Source organism: Ahaetulla prasina, chromosome 2 (assembly GCF_028640845.1).
Source record: "Ahaetulla prasina isolate Xishuangbanna chromosome 2, ASM2864084v1, whole genome shotgun sequence".
In the NCBI taxonomy this organism is placed as follows: domain Eukaryota; kingdom Metazoa; phylum Chordata; class Lepidosauria; order Squamata; family Colubridae; genus Ahaetulla; species Ahaetulla prasina.
In genome coordinates this window covers 58981567-59001609 of record NC_080540.1, presented here as the reverse complement: position 1 = coordinate 59001609, position 20043 = coordinate 58981567, and the positions used below count along the sequence as shown (strand labels likewise).

The 20043-nt window shown below is 37.8% G+C and overlaps 1 protein-coding gene across 6 annotated transcripts in view; it reads left to right on the top strand.

Moving 5' to 3' along the window:
* The window catches only part of PLXNA1 (plexin A1), a 405135-nt gene extending 385389 nt beyond the window's left edge, over positions 1-19746 (top strand). For all 6 annotated transcript variants that reach the window (XM_058168162.1, XM_058168161.1, XM_058168157.1 and 3 more), the window contains 2 exons: positions 1806-1956; positions 10133-19746. In XM_058168162.1, coding sequence (XP_058024145.1) covers positions 1806-1956; positions 10133-10228 — 247 coding nt within the window. In that variant the 3' untranslated portion in view covers positions 10229-19746. The remainder of the gene's footprint in view (positions 1-1805; positions 1957-10132) is intronic.
* Positions 19747-20043: the final 297 nt, after the last annotated feature.

Genomic DNA, 20043 nt, shown 5'->3' with positions numbered 1-20043 from the left:
AATGAGAAAGAAAACTTCAAATCTTCTGCAAGCACTTTTGTACTAGTTATTAAACAGTAGCTCTCTTCTTTGAGAGCTTGAAAAATGCAACTGCTTTAAAGAATTGATCCTTTAAAGTTAATACAACTTTAATGGATTAACTTCTTAAAACAGTAACATTGCTTCTTTTTTTTTTGGCTTATGCAAAACCTAAAGAAAGTGGGGCTGCTTTAATGATTAGCAGAGATGGATCTGAAGCACACTCATAGCCTTGATATTCAATACTATTTGCTGCTTGCTTAGCTGGCTATTTTTAATATTAGCCAATATTATACATTATGGTGATATTTTAGAGATAACATTGCCCTTAGGATGTTTCCCACACAGCTAGACTTTTAAAACATGAATCTTTTATGTTGCATATTTATATTCTGGGAGCTGATATATAATTATAAATTATTCTATAAATGCTAGATAATGATTACTGACATTATGGAAGAAATGGGCTTCTATCTTGCTCTTCTAAGTGAAGCCAATTTCTTCCATAACAGCCGTCATTATTATAACTCGGTAACAAACTTTCTAATAAACACAGGATTATAAAACACTATTTTTAAATATGTCACTTTCTGCTCTCTGCTGACTCCATTAAGTTCTCCTCATAGGAGTGTCCAACTACTGATCTGTGATTCTGCTTGACCTGACTCACCATGATTTTGGGTAACAATTTAGGTCTATCTCCAACAAAGAATGTAGATAAGACATCTTACACTCCAGGTCCAAGCACTCCAAATCCCTATATAAGGTGACCCTAGCATTTCTGTTTCTGGAGAAAGATTGGATCTTTCACCCAATTTCTTGCACTCAAGTTTCTTTTGTTTGGTGAGAGGAGAGGGGGAAGAAGATCTCAATAAAATGTTTACTTCCAATGATCATAGTACCCCCTTAAAGCTGTTTCTCAAGTCCTATTATTTCAACTTCACCAGATTTGAAATCCTGGGTTTAGAAAATTTAGAACTACGCGGCCTTCGACATGACCTGAATTTAACTCATAGAATCATCTGTTACAACGTCCTTCCTGTCGAAAACTACTTCAGCTTCAATTGCAACAATACATGAGCACACAACAGATTTAAGCTTAATGTGAACCGCTCCAATCTTGACTGCAGAAAATATGACTTCAGAAACAGAGTTGTTAATGCCTGGAATGCACTACCAGACTCTGTGATCTCTTCCCAAAATCCCCAAAGCTTTAACCAAAAACTGTCTATTATTGACCTCACCCCATTCCTAAGAGGTCTGTAAGGGGCGTGCATAAGAGCACCAATGTGCTTACTGTTCCTGTCCTAATGTTCCCTTTGATTGTATACAATTTCATATAGTTATTACATACTTATGGTTATATATATGCTTATGTATCGTATAGTTATTTCATGCTTATGCTTATATATAATGTTGTGACAAATAAATAAATAAATAAAAACTCACACAAGGAGCTTGGACCAGGCAAGTTTGCCTCGTCCCCTCAGTCTTAAGATGTAAAGGGAGACGCTGTGTGTACTCTGCCTGTGAGGGCTTACTTTAAGAGGGCTAGTCTGGTTACTTGAACACAAAATGAAGAGTCATCTGGCAGGCAGAACACTATGAGATGGCTAAATGTGCTACGTGCATTACAATGGCTTCATGGTAATGAATAGATTTATTACATTTAATCTGAAAACCTGTTAATTAAGTTTATGGTATTTTTCCTCAGTTTGTCTCCTACCTGCTATTGAACGTCTTTATTTTCAACAGTGTGATTTATTTTTCCTCCTTCTCACTTATAGATATTATGCAGATATAGCTAAAATGCCAGCAATCAGCGATCAGGACATGAGTGCCTATTTGGCAGAGCAGTCACGGTTACACTTGAGCCAATTCAACAGCATGAGTGCCCTGCATGAGATCTACTCATACATTACTAAGTACAAGGATGAGGTAAGGTATATCAGAACTCTTAGACATATCTTAATATAACTATTTATCTCTATTTTTTCCTCTTTCTTTTGACCCACGAAAAGAAATCCAGAGTGGAGCTGCTTTTATCCCTCTGTAAACTCATCATATCATGTCTTAATAGTTGCATAGTCAGCTACTGAGCACCCACTATTAGGTGTACTGCAGCATTTCCATACAATATAAAAGTAGCTCCATTTTTAAAATATATTTTAAAAATGATCTGTAATGCATAAAAGCAATAAACAAAAGAACACAAATATGTGCGTTATAATTATGTTTCAAAATCAGTTATTAAAGATTGATTTAGGCATATTTTACTTATAAAACATCACGGTTGTACATATCATTTCTATTATGTGGGGCAAACCCATCTGGGCTTTGTCCTACTTTAAAGCAAAAAGGGTGTTTGTCTTCCTGAACCAGCTACTCATCATTAAAAAGAGGTGGTTCAATTATCCATTTGTTGAGATACTAGAATGGTAGAGGAACCAGTTGCAGCAAATTATTGAAACGGGATACTAAGCTCTCCCAAAAATACCACTTCTTCTCAATCTCCCTCTTTCCCCTTATCCTAACTACCAACTCGGACATAGATGAATGAGATAAGAACATTTGTCAAGTAGTAGTTCCTCTAATTTCTCTCTATCAGTATTGATGATGATTATGACGATGATGATGGTATTACCCTCCTGAATCCTAGTGACTTATGCTCCGTTCTTTTTATTTCACATAACCAGCAATCCTGGGATTCTGTGAATATCTCTGTCCAAGAACTAACTAGGCCATACAAGCCTAAGGCAGCCAAACGTTACCACCTACAAAGACCTCTACTGAAGCTCTTTTAAGTCCTGCATTTGCTTTACAAAGAGAGGACACCTGTTTCTTTTCTAAAATTTAGATATGCCTTGAGGTATTTTTACCTGCCTATTATCATTCATCCTTTCTTCTCCTGTTTTGATACGAATTGCTTAAAGTAACAAACACAGACTATTCCCTTTTATAACAAAAGAACACTTTTCCAAAATGGGGGGGGGGGGGAAATCACAACAGTGCCTCAGCAGATAAGTAATGAGCCAATAAGAATGGAAGAATTAAATCAGCGAAGGGAACACATCTCATGAAGTAATCAGATAAGAGACAAAAGAAAAATATCAACCTAAACCTGAAGCACTTAACTCTAAATGAATGTGTTCTGTGTCAGCTGTTCTGTGTCATTTCAGTGAGCCCATGTACAAATGACCTTATTTATAATTTTGACGTGGGGGTGGCATTTACTATCACAAGAGAGTCACTTCATAAGCCTATAAAGTTTTAAGAGTGGTTAAAAACCCATCTACTGTAATTGGTATGAACAGCAGAAAGTAGTTTTGAACACATTCTCTACAATCCTTTATTAAAGCAATAAAATATATGATGCTAATAAATATATATATATATAATGGAGTTATATGGATTTTATTGCCCAACAGAAAGATGTTGAGAGGGGGAGGGGAAGGGAATTGGTTGCTTATATAAGATAATGAAAGCATTTGTACAAGACCTTGTCAAGCATCTTTGCATTGTTATCTGGGCAAGGCTCCAAAATTGGCTCCTTAAACAGCTAATAAAGAAAGTGGCCTATTCACATAAGTGTGAATAGAGATCAAGGCTTCTTAGAGGTTTTGTGCAGTCCAGTAAGCTCTGTAGCCAGCTGAGATCTCCTGCCCCATGGCAAATTGCCACATGCCGATGGAACGGCTTGCCTTCAGAAGTTGTTGGTGCTCCATCACTGGAGGCTTTTAGAAAGAGACTGGAAAGCCATTTGTCTGAAATGTTATAGGGCCGTGATGGCAAACCTATGGCACGTGTGCCACAGGTGGCACGCAGCGCCCTCTCTGTGGGCGCATGAGCCGTTGCCCCAGTTCAGCTCTTCCGTGCATGCATGTGCACCTCCTGCTGGCCAGCTGGTCCTCGGGTCTCTGCATGCAGGGAGCCACGTGCGCATGCATGAAGGGCGGGCATGTGCAGGGGACATGCACATATGCAGGGGGTGGAGCGTGTGCAGGAAGAGAAATGCACATTTGAGGAAAATGGGGCGCATGCATGCAAAGGGCCACGCGCTCATTGTATTTTGGGGGTTCGGCCATGTGCATGTTTGCGTTCGCACGCTTTCGGCACTCGGTTCAAAAAAGGTTAGCCATCACTGGTATAGGAATTCCTCCTTGAGCAGGGGGTTAGACTAGAAGACTTCCTTATAACTCTTGTTATTCTGTTCTGTTTTTCTGGTGACCTTGGGCTAGTCTTTTTCTCAGCCCTAGGAAGAAGGTAGTAGCCAACCACTTCTAAAAAAGTTGACAAGAAAATTTCTGGAATTAGACCAGGCAATCGCCAGGAGTCAAAACTGACTTGAAAGCACCAACAACAACAACAACAAATAGCTTAGGTTTACATTATTAGGATGCTTGGTTGATCTTTAGTCATTGATTTGATAAGTTACTTCAAACTAGATGTATATGTATATATCCACTTCCCTTTGTACCTGCAGATATTTTGTTTTTAATAGAAAGCTAACATGCCTCCAAATTCTGTCTCATTTTTATTTCCAAAAATCTTTTGAGTCTCACTGAAGTTTAGGACTATTAAACAATAAAAATTGTGGGTGGTCGCAGCTCTGTGCTGGAACTATGGCCACCTGCCAGAAACGAAAAGGAAGGGAAGGAAAACTGGGGTAATAGGGAGCACCCCGAGGGATTAGAGGGGTTGGCAGGGAGCAATCTCACCTATTCACAGTCTGGAGAATGGTTATTATGTGATTGATGTGCCCATTATGTGTGAATAGGAAAGCACATTTGTACATCCATTTTGTAAGAGTGCCTGTGACATACTTGTTAATATTCCAAGTAAGACCACTATAAAATACATTGCCTACCTATCTTTTGAATAATGTTACCCTGTGTTTAAATATTCTATTCATATATAAAGCGTTTCACATATTGGAAATTCTAAAAGTATTGTTTCTGAATGACACCAGATTCGGATGGATGGTGAAAAGAGTAACAGTAATGCCGCATATCAGCAAAACTGAATATTATTGTTTCTTTGTAGACGTGATCTTCAGATGGATTCTTGTATCTCTCAGTGACAACTTGCATTTTGAAGAACAGAGTTTCTTAGAATACGCAGTTCAGAAATCTATTTCAAGTCAGCAGAGTTCCCTCTGTGGTATAATATAATGCTGCTGGGAACATTCCAATTTCCTATTATTTTTTTTTCATCCAGATTTACAACTTTTCTTCCTGAGTTGAAAGTAGAAGGATAATAGACTAATAATAATAATACAGAATTTTTAATATTTAAATCAATTTAATAATAACCCATTCCAATGTGCTAGTTGCAATGCATAAAAGAGAAAAGCATCTCTCATATAGATATGAAACTTCATTTATCACAACTCCTATTAATAACAAGCAATGTTAACAAGAGATTCCCTTAATTACGGCTCACTTTCAAATAATATTTTCATTCCTCAAGAGTCTACCCAAAAGATAGTGTGATCCTGAAAATCCCCTGTGAGTTGGCAATTTTTTAAAAATTCTTGAGGGCCATTGTAGGCTTTAGCAATGGCACTTAGATTTATATACCACTTTATAGTGCTTTACAGCCCTCTCTAAGTGGTTTTTTTTTTTACAGAGTTAGCATATTGCCACCAACAATCTGGGTCCTCATTTTACCCACCTCAGAAGGATGGACGGCTGAGTTAACCTTGAACCTGGTGGGATTTGAACTGCCAAATTGCAGGCAGTTTAGACATTAACCAAGTAATAGATTAATCAAAAGGGGCAACTCTGGGGTTTCATTCAACAGTAAGAAGACTTTAGAACTCCTGTCACCCAGTTGTGATGGGATGAGCTGCTTCCTAAGGATCTCCCCCTTTTTTACTATTGCTTTCTTGAAAGGAATTTATTTATTTAGCTCTTGTAATTTTAATAGGCTTTTACTGTATTGTAAACTGCCCCTACTGGATAGTGAGACGGATAGCATATAAATTTAATAAATAAATAAAAGGAAGAATGCAGTATCATGCTTTTGAATGGAATCCAGAGAGATAAAAAGAACTGTCCCTTGCAAATAAAACTCCATGTAATCTTTCCTTTTAATTGCATCTTGATTAAGTTGGGCAAGGTTTAGTGGATTCCAGCTAGGTTGGAGAAACATAAGTGTGCACCAGCAGTGCCAAGGAAAGCCTCTTGCATGAATAGAGTGTAAACCCGACCTGCCTTAAGGGGTGAAGCACTATATACAAAAGGTCATCAACAGGAATCTAACAGCCACCACAGTTGCAGCTTTTCAGCACCCTGCCTGCCATCTGGATAAGATCAATGGCAAACACAAAAACTGGAGGTAGAGGCGGCAGCAGCAGCACCCCCAAAGAGCGGTTCCTCCAGCCCTTTTCGCAGCAGCAGCAGCAGCAGCTGCTGCCCTGAGGCTAGTCTCCCAGCTCCCAACATTCCCTTTCATTAGTCTGACAAATCAGAGAGGCCTTAAGAGCAGAAATCAATAGTAAGCAGGGCAAGTGCTACGTGAGCGCAGCCTTAATGAGCTGCAGGCAAAAGAAGTTGCCAATCCTTGTCTTTTTGGTTAACCACTGTCTGGCATCTGTTGAATGTGCCTCTATAGTCTGCTCTAAAAGTGTACTTGCCTGTGTGCTTGCAGCTCTCAGGAGCTTCTTTTATGATTTGTAATGGGATTAATAAATAGCAGCTGTTCCCTTTGTTTGTTTTCATTCATTAAACACAATTACATGCAGCCCGATTGCACCCTCTCTGATGCAAAATGGGAGGGAATAATTTTTCCTGTTGCTCAGTACTATAATGTGCTGTCATTGGCACTGAATGAAAATCATAATTAATTTTCATTTGGGTTTCTGCATCTTCCTAATCATGGCGGTCTTTAGAGCAGGTGACAGACAAGTATCTCTCTTTTTTCTCCCTGTCCCCCCTGCAGTTTCCTGTTTTATCCTCTTGTGCCCAGAAGTGCCACAGAAGAACAACCAGGGACAAAGCTGGTTATAAAATCTTTCCAAACTCACAAACTTTAGTGATTGTCTCCAGTTGAATCAGGAGCAAAGGAGATTTGGAGGAGTCTCTCATTCTATTCAGGCCTCCAACACCTTTAAGATCCTAAGATTTGACATGGCAACCTAATTGGTTGCTTTGGTTGACATTCAGTATTTTAGCACCACCTAGAGGTGCTTGGAAGAACAATGCTTTAGGTGATGGATGAGGTATTGGGGGAGTCAAACTCTGGCCTGGATTGTTAACTATATGGATTTGCAGCCGGACCTTTCTTGTGCCAGGAAGCATTTTGTGCCTTTCATATTTAAAAAACTTTTGCAACTAGACACAAATCTTTTCCTATAGGATAACAGCCTTAGAATATCTTCCCACAGGCATGACGTTGGACTGGCTAATGCCTTTCTTGATCTGAGGATTCCACCAGGACGTACTAGCTCTGTGGCACATTACCTTTATGGCTTGCCTTATTTTGAGACATTGCAGCCTTTCCCAAAGCCCTGGGCAGCGGCACTGTGTGTGCTCCCCATCATTTCTGTATGTTCAATATGGGAAGCCTAAAGGTGTCACAGCTGCTTTTAATCACAGGGAGCTTATTTCCATATTACTTGTAGGGTTTGTGATGGGCCTTTCCTGATTTCAAATAGTCAGCCTATTAATTATACAAGAGTTTGTTTCCAATTATGCAGCCAATGAAATGGTTAATTGAGTTCTTTTTGATGGATGCCTCGACATTTAATTGAAAAAAAAAATACAGCTTGCACTCACAACAAATGTAACCACTATAATGGGATTTCTGATGAGATTGCATTTTAATCATCCTTTAAAAAAAATCTGGCAATGCAATTGAAAGGGAGGTGGGGTTTGGGGGCATTTCTTTTTTATCCCTCCACTTTCTCAGTCCTTTCCTGCCAAATCTTCCCTTCTCACTCAACTGTCAAAAGGCCTACTCGCAACATCCCACCCTTCAGTTCATTAATATGGTTGATTAAAGAATGGCTTTCTAAGAATATGTACAAATGGTGATCTAAAGGTTTTCATCTGATTCTGAGAAGAGAACTGAAATGTAGGATTCATTTTTAGCTCTTTCAATAGGAAAGATGCTTATTATATGAATTCAACTGTATTTCATAATTATGTCATTTTTTCTAGTGCCTTCAATAAAAGGCCTTAAGCATGCTAAATTCCATTACTTGACTTGTTTTCTCAATGGCACTGAAGTATAAGCCTATTTAGTGGAATGAAATTTTGGTGGAAAAATTCCAGAATTGCCATTTTCTAGTATTCTAAAATATAGTGTGAATAGCAATTTCATCAGCTGAGGCAAATCTGACTGCTATTGAATATGAAATCTACATTGGACCAATAAATTTAGATTCTTCAGCAATTTTTCTCGCCTTGCCCAGCAACCAAAGATAGGCATTCACTTATGCTAATATATAGTTTCACTCCTTTAAAAAAAGACTATAAGGCTCAAAATCTGCTTTGGATTGAATGAGCTCAGGATGACCTAAAAAAAACAATTTAAAAATATTGACTATCTGAGAAATGTCTCATTGTGGATAGTAATGAATTTGAAAACAAAGTGGGTCTGTAAAAGATTGACTTAAAAGGATTCCATGATAGACCTTTGAATATTCTGTTCAAAATATTTAACTGCTAAAGAAACTGTTTCTTTATCAGTTTCAGAGACTGAAATGAACTTTCCTGGAATTTATCCCCATTGTTTGTTCTGTATAATTATGAGGTTTTATGTCCATGAAGAACCATTCTCTCAAATATTTTCAACATCAGGACAAATTTAGACATTAAGAAAACATATTATTTTCATGGGCCTGGGTGGGTGAGTTACAATTCAGGTCAACATAATGCTTATCCACCTCAGTGTGGCAAAACATTCAGGTAGATTCAATCCATCCTGTTTGCTGCTTTGATTTAATAACAACGGCTTCTGCAGAGTGCATGCTCAGAAACATTTTTTTTAATTGATTGGTATGAAGAAGTCATTCCAATAAACAGAAAGAGAATGCTTACACATTCCTGCCTCTCATAGTAAAGGGCTTATGTTGTTTTTCACCTGTATATTTTGAAGCCCAAATTGATGAGAGGAAATCTTCAGAGAGAAGATACTGACAGTTTTAGAGGACACTGACTACAAGCCAAGTAAAGCTTGTATGCTACTCTTAGTTGTCATGTTTTCTAGTGATCTGGCAAGTAAACCGAAACCATTCATTTGAAGGCAAGAAAGACAATTGGGGGGTGGGGTAGAGGCTAAAACATGAAGAATAGTTGCAGGAATTGGGAATTTCTAGTTTAATGAAAAGAAGCCAAATTTTATTGGGGTATTTATGTTTTAAGATTTTAAATGGTTTTAAAATTTCGGCCACATTATAATATTTCTTTTTAACTTCTTTTTAATGTTTATATATTGAATTTTTACTTGGCTGTACACCGCCCTGAGTCCTCCGGGAGAAGGGCGGTATAAAAATCGAAATAAATAAATAAATAAATAAGCACTAGGGGTGACATGATAGCAGTGTTCCAATATCTCAGAGTCTGCCATGAAGAAGAGGCACCAGAAGGCAGGACAAGAATCAGTGGATGGAAACTAATCTAGGAGGGAACCAACCTAGAACTAAGGAGAAATTTCTTGACAGTTAGAACAATTAATCAATGGAATGACTTGCCTCCAGTAAATTGTGGGTGCTCCCAACACTGGAGGTTTTTAAGAAAAAATTGGACAATAATTTGTCTGAAATGGTATAGAGTCTCCTGCTTCAGCAGGGGGTTGGGTTAGAAGTCATTTATGGTCCCTTCCAACTCAGTTATTGTTATTAACTTCAAATTCGAGTTTACAGTCCAGTATTTTTCCCCAATCTCTTCCTATCCTTGATGTTAGGGAAACCAGACACTTCATATTTTTTTCATTGGTAACTGTTTTCCATTTTCTCCTTGCTGTTGTCCTGTTTGGCCTTTGGTGGTTCAAGGAAGATTCCTTCTGGCTTTCCTGTCAGAGAGCTCCCTGTGGAAATTATTTCAGATTGTAGAGGATTTTTTTTTATCAATAGTAGTAATCTTTTCCTTTCTGCTCTTTCCTTTATCAGATTTTAGCTGCTTTAGAGAAGGATGAACAGGCCCGAAGACAACGGCTGCGAAGTAAGTTGGAGCAGGCAATTGACACAATGGCCCTAAGTAGCTGAAAAGGCCGAGTTGTTGTTGCAGACTTCCTAGCAAGCGGAGGCTAAAAGAGAAAGCGGCAAGCAAGTTGCAGCAACAAGATAACACACAAGATATATTGGGGCTCAGCACGAAACAGTGCACAGAGTCTGCTGCGTCTTTGAACCTTTTGAACAGAAGAAAATCAAACAATCCTTTAAATCATTATTATCAAAGCAAATTGAAACAATTTAAGGACCTTTCTGAAAGGAGTGACTGACGTGGCAAAGAACCTGAGAGACCCAAGATGTGTGAGAAGAGCCGGGGGAGGGGGGAAGAAATTCCAGCTGAACTGCTACTGTCCCTTCCCCACCAAGGCCTGCCCCAAATCTGGCAAAGGAAGGTTGGGGCATGCACTAACTTCTAGGGCAATGTTTTTACATTATGTTTTTCTTATAGCAGGTGGGTGGGCAGTCTTATCATTTTTTTCCCTTCTGTATTTGCTTCGACTCTCACCTTGACTGAACAACTCAATTCTTCAATCTACTCCTCCTTTCTTTCTCCCTGGCCTACTGCCTCTAGTGTTAACTGCTAAATTTGCACAATTTTCACAAGCTAATGCTGTCCTTTTAGGGACTGAAAGGATATGGAGGTGGGGTGGGGGAGGTTGTAAATCTGCAAGAAATCTTCCCAAGATTTTTTTTTCCCGCCCCAACAAATTATTGGTGTGGGAGGGAAACGAGGGTGAGTAGAAGCTAGAGAAGCAGTCCCAGCCCTCCTTTATTCTTTCTACAGTTCGTCCTGTGCCATTTTAAAACGTTATTGAGCACAGGCCAAATAAACGCTCTCATTTTGAATGCTGCTTAAAAGTGTGCTGGAGACTTAGAAACAGAAAGGCAAAACTAAAAATAAAAAAGAGGGATAGGCACATATGAAAATAATCTCACCTAAAGAAAGACTTTTCTCATCTATAAGAAGCAATGCAACTTCCCAATACACCTTGCATTGGATTTTTATAGAAGTCAGAATCAGCTTTTATAAGCAGAGTTTATAAAAGTCTCTCAAAATGCCCCTACTAAGTTTTCATTGTATACACATACCCACACACCCACAAACCTTTCCATGTGTAAGCTTTCCATTTAAAGGTCAAAGATACTTTCAAAGAAGCTCTCCATGGACAAGTGTCATGTAACCAGAGAGAAAGGAGCTATCTAGTCTAATAGCTCAGTATTGCAAAGGAGAATGTTCAGGTTAAGCAGGATCATGCAGGCAGTTTAGAGAAAAGCTATTTTATTTTATTTTATTTTATTTTTTGCCTTTTGAAATTGCATTGCTCCACCTCATTCCACTAGCTCTCCCAATGGCAACCTAAAACCTGGTCAGATTATCAGAAGGGCAGTCTTTATTCCAAAAAGTAAAAAAGTGTTCCCACATGCAGTTGCAGTTTAGCCCAGATAAATATGGCATGTCAGTTCCAGCATTGTTTTGTGTGTGTGTGTGTGTGAGAGAGAGAGAGAGAGAGAGAGAGTGAGAATGGTTGTGCATGCTCATGGACATTCAACTCTTCCAAATACTGATTACAGCATCCTCATATCTTCAACAGGCTAATTCCAAAAACAAAACCAGGCTTAAAGTTTAAAGCAGGCTTGTCCAACTATAGCCCTTGGTCTGCATGCAGCCCTGGACAGCTACAGTAGTCATGTGGCCCCACAAGATCATAAATCTTTCACGTTATTATGTGGCTCATATATGTTGTCATCAATGTGTGACATTAGGCATTTTATAGAATGCCTAGGAAATCTATAGAATGTCAAACCTCGAAGTATTAAACACTTAACATGTCACACATTTCCTAGGCATTCTATGCAACGCAAAAAAGCAAAACCAGCAAAGTATAAAATTTTCCTGCTAAAATCCCATTCTAGCCTTCCTTGTTGCAACATGTAGGTCAATACTGGTCTTTTTGTCTTGTTTTTTTTTTTCCAGTAAGAAGAAACTTTTATTTTGCATTTCTTCTTTTATTTTCATATATGTCTTTCCAATAAAGGGTTAGGGTTAGGGTTAGGCTAAACTTAAGCCTAAACTAACCCTAATCCTTTTCATGTGTCTCTTTTCATGCTTTTCCTAAATAGTTCTTGTCATTGGGCATAATGCCTAGGTATTTACATACAATGTCTACGGAAAGTGTATAGCGTATTAAAATAACACAGACCTTCCATACTTTGCTTAGAAACGTCACCCATTCTTTTGCTCATATCTTTTTTTTTTTTGTTTTCTTGTTTTGTATTTTACCTTTTATAATAAAACAAAATAAATGTACTTAAAAGAGAAATGTCACACATTCTATACATTTCCTAGGCATTCCATACAATGCCAACTTTTCACACATTGCTGGTAACATATACACTAACTGTATTACATATTTAACATGCAGCCCAAGACAATCCCACATCACTCACTGTGGGCCAGGCAAGCCAAAAGGTTGGACAATCGTGCTTTAAATCAAGAAATAATGGCTAGGCCACCAAAGCTGAGCCTGCAACCAAGTGCTCTTTGTGCGCAACAAAATATTCTGTGAGAAACAGACATGGCAGCAGCTGGATTGATAGATTGATCCACGAGAAGGAAATAGAAAACATGGCTCTTTAATTGCATGGAAGCACAACCATTCGGGATCTTTTTTGTAGGCTGATATCAGCAATCAGTTATGACCCAGATTGTTGGGGGCAATATGCTGACTCTGTAAACCCCTTAGAGAGGGCTGTAAAAGCACTGTGAAGCGATATATAAGTCTAAGTGCTTTCTCTCCAGAAAGTGTTTGAATGGTTGCTTCCTTGTTAGAAACTTTCAATGATCTATGACCAACACAATAGTCTCACTCCCAGTTTATTTATAACTTGCTTTGGTTATCTTGCTGCCCGGTTTCTGTAGGCAGGGGATAAATAATAATCTCCATAGAAACAGCATAGGATTGTCTGCTCACATTTAATGTTAGTGCCTAACTTAGCAGAAAGGTACCAGGAGGGTCACTGCCCCCTCCACAGCTCTCCTAATTGGACATCTACTTTCTATTTTCTCCTATTTCTTCCAACCCTAAAATTGTAATTCCTTCCTACTCTAATTCTGAGCATTACCTGATTCTGGGGTTGTTAGTTAGCAAACAATCACCAGGGGAAACAGATGCCAACATTGGAAAACAATGGAAAGTCTGTTAAAATCTGAGCAGGAGTGTCTTGGTTACTTGCTTGTTCTCTAGGCTGAATCAGACATCTCCCATACGATTTAAAGGCAAGGCCTTTCTTTATTGCTACCATGGAGATTTCCAAGGTATCTTGTAATGTTTTAGAATGGAATGGGTGTTCCTTTGTCTTGTTTTGGCACAGTTCATTTAGAAGGTATCCTCAGTTAAAAGCAAAGCCTTTATACAGGTAGTCAAAATGATGTACGACCATTTGTTTAACAATCAAAGGGAAGACAGTGCTTTCATTGGGATTCTTCCTGAATTCTGTTTCCTTTTTTCTTTCTGTCTGTCATTTATTTCTTCATCATTCCATCAAATATTCCACTCTTTGCATGAAGACATTCGGTTCCATTCTGTATGTAAAGCTTTTTACTATTATTTTAAATGAACCAGTGTGTTGAAGTCACTGCTCTAATTCAACTCAGGTGACCAAATCCACCCAATTTTCAGTCTTCACCTATCTGCCTATCAAGTACCAATAAATTAAGTTGTACGACCTAGTGTTGAAAGAGAAGGTATTGTAAAACATACCAAGCCTGATCCTACCTAAATAAGTGGAAGAGAGAGATGTGATATATGTATGTGTGTGTGTGTGTGTGCGTGTGTGTGTATACACACAAAATGTTACAATCTAATTTTATGCCTCGGTGGGGCAACTGTACAATTAACTGGAGGAGTTGAAACAATATCAAATGTGGCTTTTTACACTAAACAGTGGAAAATACCAAATGGGGAAAAACATATTAACATTCCTCACCAATAGAACAATCCTTCAAATATACATCTCAAATTACTTTGTAATTTTTATTTTTAATTATTTCTTTAATTAAAGAGGAGGAGGAAGAGAAGACAAACAAATAAAACAAACTTTTAAAAAAATGTGGAGTCCTGAGATAATTCTGGATCCATAAGACCTGTGGGCTGTTGCATGACTGTGATAGAATTTAGTCTGAGTTAAATCTTTTTTCAAAAGAAAAAAAAATGCAAGTGTTGAATATTAGAGGTTTGGTTAGACTTTTATTTTTTTGAAATTTTGGACTTAATTTGTCACTTCTTGTACAAGAAATGAAAAAGAATTAATGTAAATTGTTTATTTCTGGAAAATGGTACTCAAATAAGTCTTAAAGGACAGCTAAATGTTGCTGCACAGGAAGTATACCATAATGGTTTACACATCTCCATACTTTGAAGTCTACTTGGGACTATAAGCACTATATGATTTATGTTCCTCAACGTGGCTTATCTTTTCACTTTACAAATTGTATCATGGATCACAAAGAAGCAAATTCGGCTTTGTGGTTTCACGTGATCAGAATCTTCGTCTGTTTTGATTAATATAAAGAATTTCTTCTTTAAAAAGTTACATATTTTTATCAGGCGCTGCTTAGAATCCTAGTGCTTAAGCTTGAAAAGAAACTTGGAGATCATTTCATCCAACTGCCCAATCGGCAGTCTGCTACTTTATGGCCATCCAACTTCTGTTTTAATACTAGGAAAAAGAGTCAGTCTGTTCTGTTATTGAACAGCTTTTAAGATTAGGATAATTATTCAGTTCAAATCTACCTATCATATAAATCCCTCATTTTTCATTTTGCATCCTGGAACAACAATTCTGCCCTGTCTTCTGTGCAACAGCTGTTCAGTATGACAGTCATCTGTCTCGCCTCTTCTCCAGGCTAAACATGTCCAGCACTTTCAATTGTTCCTTGTATGTCTTTCCTTCCAGATCTTAGTTTCTCTCCTCTGGATGTGCTTTAGATTGTCAATATCCTCCTTAATATGGAGTGCTCAGAATGGGACACAATATTATAAATGCAGTGTGACTAATACTGAATAGATGGGAGCAATTCTATTGATGTTGTCATGTTACTTTTGATACTACAATCTAAGATAGCTTTTTTTTTTTTTCATTTTGCAGCTGTATCACATTGTTGGCCATGCTAGCAAGATCCCTCCAGATCCATTTTGCACATATTACAGCACAGTATGGTCTGCTCCCCAGTTCTTATATTCATACCTTTGATTTGTCCTACCCAAACATTGCATTTGTCCATGTTGACATTCACAGTCCTAGTTTCTACTCATTTCAGCTTGTAAAAATCCTCCTAAAGGTGAAAAATTTGTTTTTTGGGGAAAAATTATTTTTATTTTAAACGAACAATTCATCATTAATCAATCAGTGTAATATCTGGGTATAAAAATTTTTGGTGTCATCATATTCAATATTTATCATCATTTTCTTAGTACATATTTATTTGCATTTAAATTTAATGCATTACAAGGTAAAGTATTTATTACCCCTTCATCTTTATGTCATCTGAAACCTGATAAAAATTTTCTAGCCCTCGTCCAAGTCATGGACAAATAGTTGAACAGCACAGATCCTGAAATGCAGCATTTGTTACACCACTCGATACTTATTTCTATCTAAACAATTAGCCAATTAGATTTGTTGGGTACAGTCATTCAATTAAGGTCCTCTCTAGCTGATAGAATAGCCTAATCCACTAAAATCTCATGAGATTCTTTGCTGAATGCTTACCTGAAGTCAAGGGAAACCATGTACACACCATCCCCATTATGACTAAACTGATCACCAAGATCAGTTTGGTGTCACATGTCTTATTTTTGATAAAGCCATGCTGGAGTTTCTTTATCCATATTAGGTTGATTGTGAAGTAAATCAATATTGGATTTACATGAAGGCCCTGCAGAATGCAAAATTAAGGAGATTTGGGGATTTATTCTTTTTTGAAAATTTTTGCTTATGAAACAGCTTGTTTTCCCCATTATTGGCTTTGATTCAACTAAACCATTATCATCGTTCTGTGGCAATGATTTGACCCCTAGGGAAAGGAGTCCTTACCAAATATAAACAAGTAGAATAAAAAAAAAATAATGATGATGGAGTGTGTGGAAAAGTCGACATTTTTCTGTATCTTCTAGGTTCTTTGCCAGGTGGACAGACAACTTCAGTTAAAATAGCTGAAAAGCAATATATTAATCAGTGTATGGCCAAGTGTGGTAGATGGTGGAACAAACAGCTCCTGAATGTACTACATATTTGCAGGCAGGATGAAAGCCTGGCAAATGCTTTTTCACATGCCCAGGCTTCATTCAAGAGATTGAAAGCGAGATAGATCCATTATAGCAATATTCAGATGGGACATGAAAAAGGTTGTTTGTCCCCATGACTGCTTTGTATTGAGGGATGCATCTCTGTATTTTGAAGGGTGGATGGGGAAGGTATAATTATCTGGCTCAGTTTGTCTGCTATTTAAACAGAGCCAACCTCTTTCCAGACGGTGCCTGAGGCAAAAGAGAAGCTCAGTGGCTGTCCCATATAACAGGAAAAAAATATATGACAAGTAGGCAACTGAACCCAGATGCTCATCTTTCTCACCATGGTGCTTGTGGTTTCACAGAAAATAAACAATTATTTGTGTGACCACACATTCCTCCTGTATTTCCAAAGGGCTTATAGTAAGATTCATAAGGGATCGCTCTAATGAATAAATGGAGCATCCCTTTAATCCTATTTGATTGTAGTTTCAAACCCTGCACTATTGCACTTGTATAAAGCCCTACATAGGTACAGTTCCACACTGTAAACAGTTATGCTACACTTCTGGGGACTGGGTGTTCACTTGCTGTCACTGTGCAACTTACAGAATTGAACATCCTTGCCTGCCAATGGAGTTGTTCACTTCTTTATACTACACCAATGGGGGGGTGGGTCTTGGAGATGTAACTTGGGCTTATTTGGTTGCCCTTTTTAATTCAGTGTCTCAACTCCGTTAAAATTCTTCAATATGAGAGCAAGCTTGCATGCATCTTATGTTCGATTTCTCTCCCAGTCTCTCCATACTAGGCAGTTGGTATTTTTGCATGCAAAATTATTTAAATAATCATCTCATCTGACAATGGTTTAGTATTATATCCTAAGAGTTCACTGAATACATGGGGAAGGTTGATATTACTATATTGCTGAAAGTTTTTAAACTGTGGAATCATAACGCCCACTTGAGCAGAACTTAATAGTAGGTCAACATACTTTTGCCCCTTTTTAGTGTCCATGGAAAATAAATATCTCGAAACATTAGACCAATTTTCTTTTCCTTGGTGTAGCCTTTTGATAGCATCACTCATTTTTTTTCCTGGTTGGTAAATGAATCCCATTGTTGGCCATGCCCTCCAAAGTTAGCCTATGTAGCAAATTCATATTTTATGAAGTTATCTTACAAAGTGGTTTTCCTAGTGAAGGAGTAATTTTAAAAGCTAGGCATCTTTGTGGGCATTTGATCATTTTTTCTTCTTTGTTGTTCATCTACCGTGTTTTATTTAACTACTGTATATTGAAAGCTGCATACTTCTGATACCAAAATCCCTAAATGGATTGAGGATCCGTAGCCTACTTCTCCAGTTCTTTGAAATGTCTGGCTAGCTCCTCATGGATTACATGGACTTTTCATCTTACTCTGTAAAACCATTCTTGTATTCCTTAGCAATGATTCTCTTAGCTTTTCACTTCTGTTGATGTTGTCTAAGCTGTCCTTTCTTATTTCCACTTATTTCTCTTGAGGGTCTGTTCTTCTCATATAACTGTTTGTAGTTTCTTTCCTATTAAGAGTGGGGATTAACAGTGAGGAGCGGCAGAATGAATTTACTTTCCACAAGTATAAATATTTTATTAGATTTTTCATCAGATTATGTTGACCCTCGATGCACCCAGTTATACAAATACTCTACCAAGATAATGTCAGACGCTTTGACTGCAATATTGAATCCCCAGAAGTTTCTGTAGTTAAGCAGTTATTTTAACTGTAGTTATTCATGTCATTACAACAGGCAAGATATTTTGATATGCCTTTTGATTGATGCTCAAATGAGCACATAAGAAAGTTGTATATATAAGCAGGAAAATCTTGGATTAACACGTCTTTACAAAAATCCTTCAAAAGCAAAACAGTGGAATGTTAAAATAGCAACCCTGATACTGAATAAATAGAGATTATCCAACACATTTTTCTAAGTAAAGTTAATTCAAGGATTTCTAAAAGTATCAAATATCAGAAACAAAATAGAGTATTTATCATGTTCACTACTTAAAATTGCATGTAAGCATTATGCCAATTGATTCCCACCAACATTATTTGCGATTCCCTACCAATAAATCTAGTGTCTAGTCCAGCATCCGTGACTTGATAAATTTTCCATTATTTGAATACCCTTGTAAGGAAAAGATGCATTTGAAATACTTTTGGTTCTTCAGGGACTAGTTCAGGTTTTACATTCATTGTTCATAAGCATACTCATATTTCATTTCCTCCCTTTAGTCTCCCATCCCTTGCATTCTTAAAAATAAATGCAGGTTTAGGACACAATGGGAATGAGTTGAAGGAGCAACTTGGTAGAAAAATGACAAAGGCACTGTGATTAATAAATGATCTGATCTCAAACTGCATAGTTCTGAGAGAATGACTTGAGAGCAAATTTGACACAGCTTTTTTGTTCCCATAAAACCATTGGCTTTTCTTCAAAGTTCATAGTGTTCTAACATAAGAAATCCCTCAACAAGTGAGAATGGCAAATCAGTTGTCTTCAATTACCCCCCAAAATGCGCAAAATTACAGAAGTCTAATAACATGCACCAAATCCCATCCATGTGAGCTACACACTCTGGACCATTTACCTAGAGTAGAAAGCATAGTTCTGCTTTCACCTTCCAGACAGACAGCCTGAAGGACAAACACTAGCTCCATGCAGGAAGGTTTACAATTTATCCCAGGTTCTTTTTGCACATGTGCGCCAAGAAAAATTATACAGGGAATAAGCACTTCCAGCTCCTTGGAACTGGAAGGTTTAGGGATAGTTCCCAAATGTGGAATAGGGGAGTGGGTACACTGGACAAAGAGAGTGAGCTAATCTTTTTTTCCCTTGCGATGTTCCTCTTTTCAGCACTTTTGGTACTTCTTTGGGCTGAATATATATTCCAGCACTGTAGGGCGCTGCCACTCACACTTATTTCTAAGGAATGTCAAGGCTGCAGTTAACTGTCCTTTAAGAAGCAGGGAAGGGGGTGGTATGGGAGGGGAGGCAGAGAGGAAACCATTAAAAAAACAGAATTTTAATAGTAAAATTTAAAAAAAAATCATAACTTTATGTGATTGTTTCAGACTTGAAGCAACTGTGCCAGTATGGCAGGTCGGCACCCTTTGGTTGTGTAAATATCCTGCTATTTCCTATTTTAATGTTCTTCAGATTTAGTACTTGTAAATAAACACGCACATTAAGAAGAGATTAAACATTTTTGCTATAGAACGTGTCTTGTCTGGCTTTGTGAGTATTGGGTTTTGGTTTGGGAGAAACTCGGAAATATAGAAGTGACACAAAGCAAGGGACAGCCATGTGTGTGCTAATTTGCAGTATTCCTGCAGCCTGATCAGTCTTGGCTGCAAAGTTTCATGCTGGGCAACCATTCCTTTATTTGAGCTTCAATGTGATCTTTTCTACTTGTTCCAGTATTTTTTGTTCTCCGTTATAGACCCTTGACTCTGAAGGAAGTAAATTGTGTATCATTTGAGGAAAAACTGACCTGCTGGACCCAGGATCCCCTGT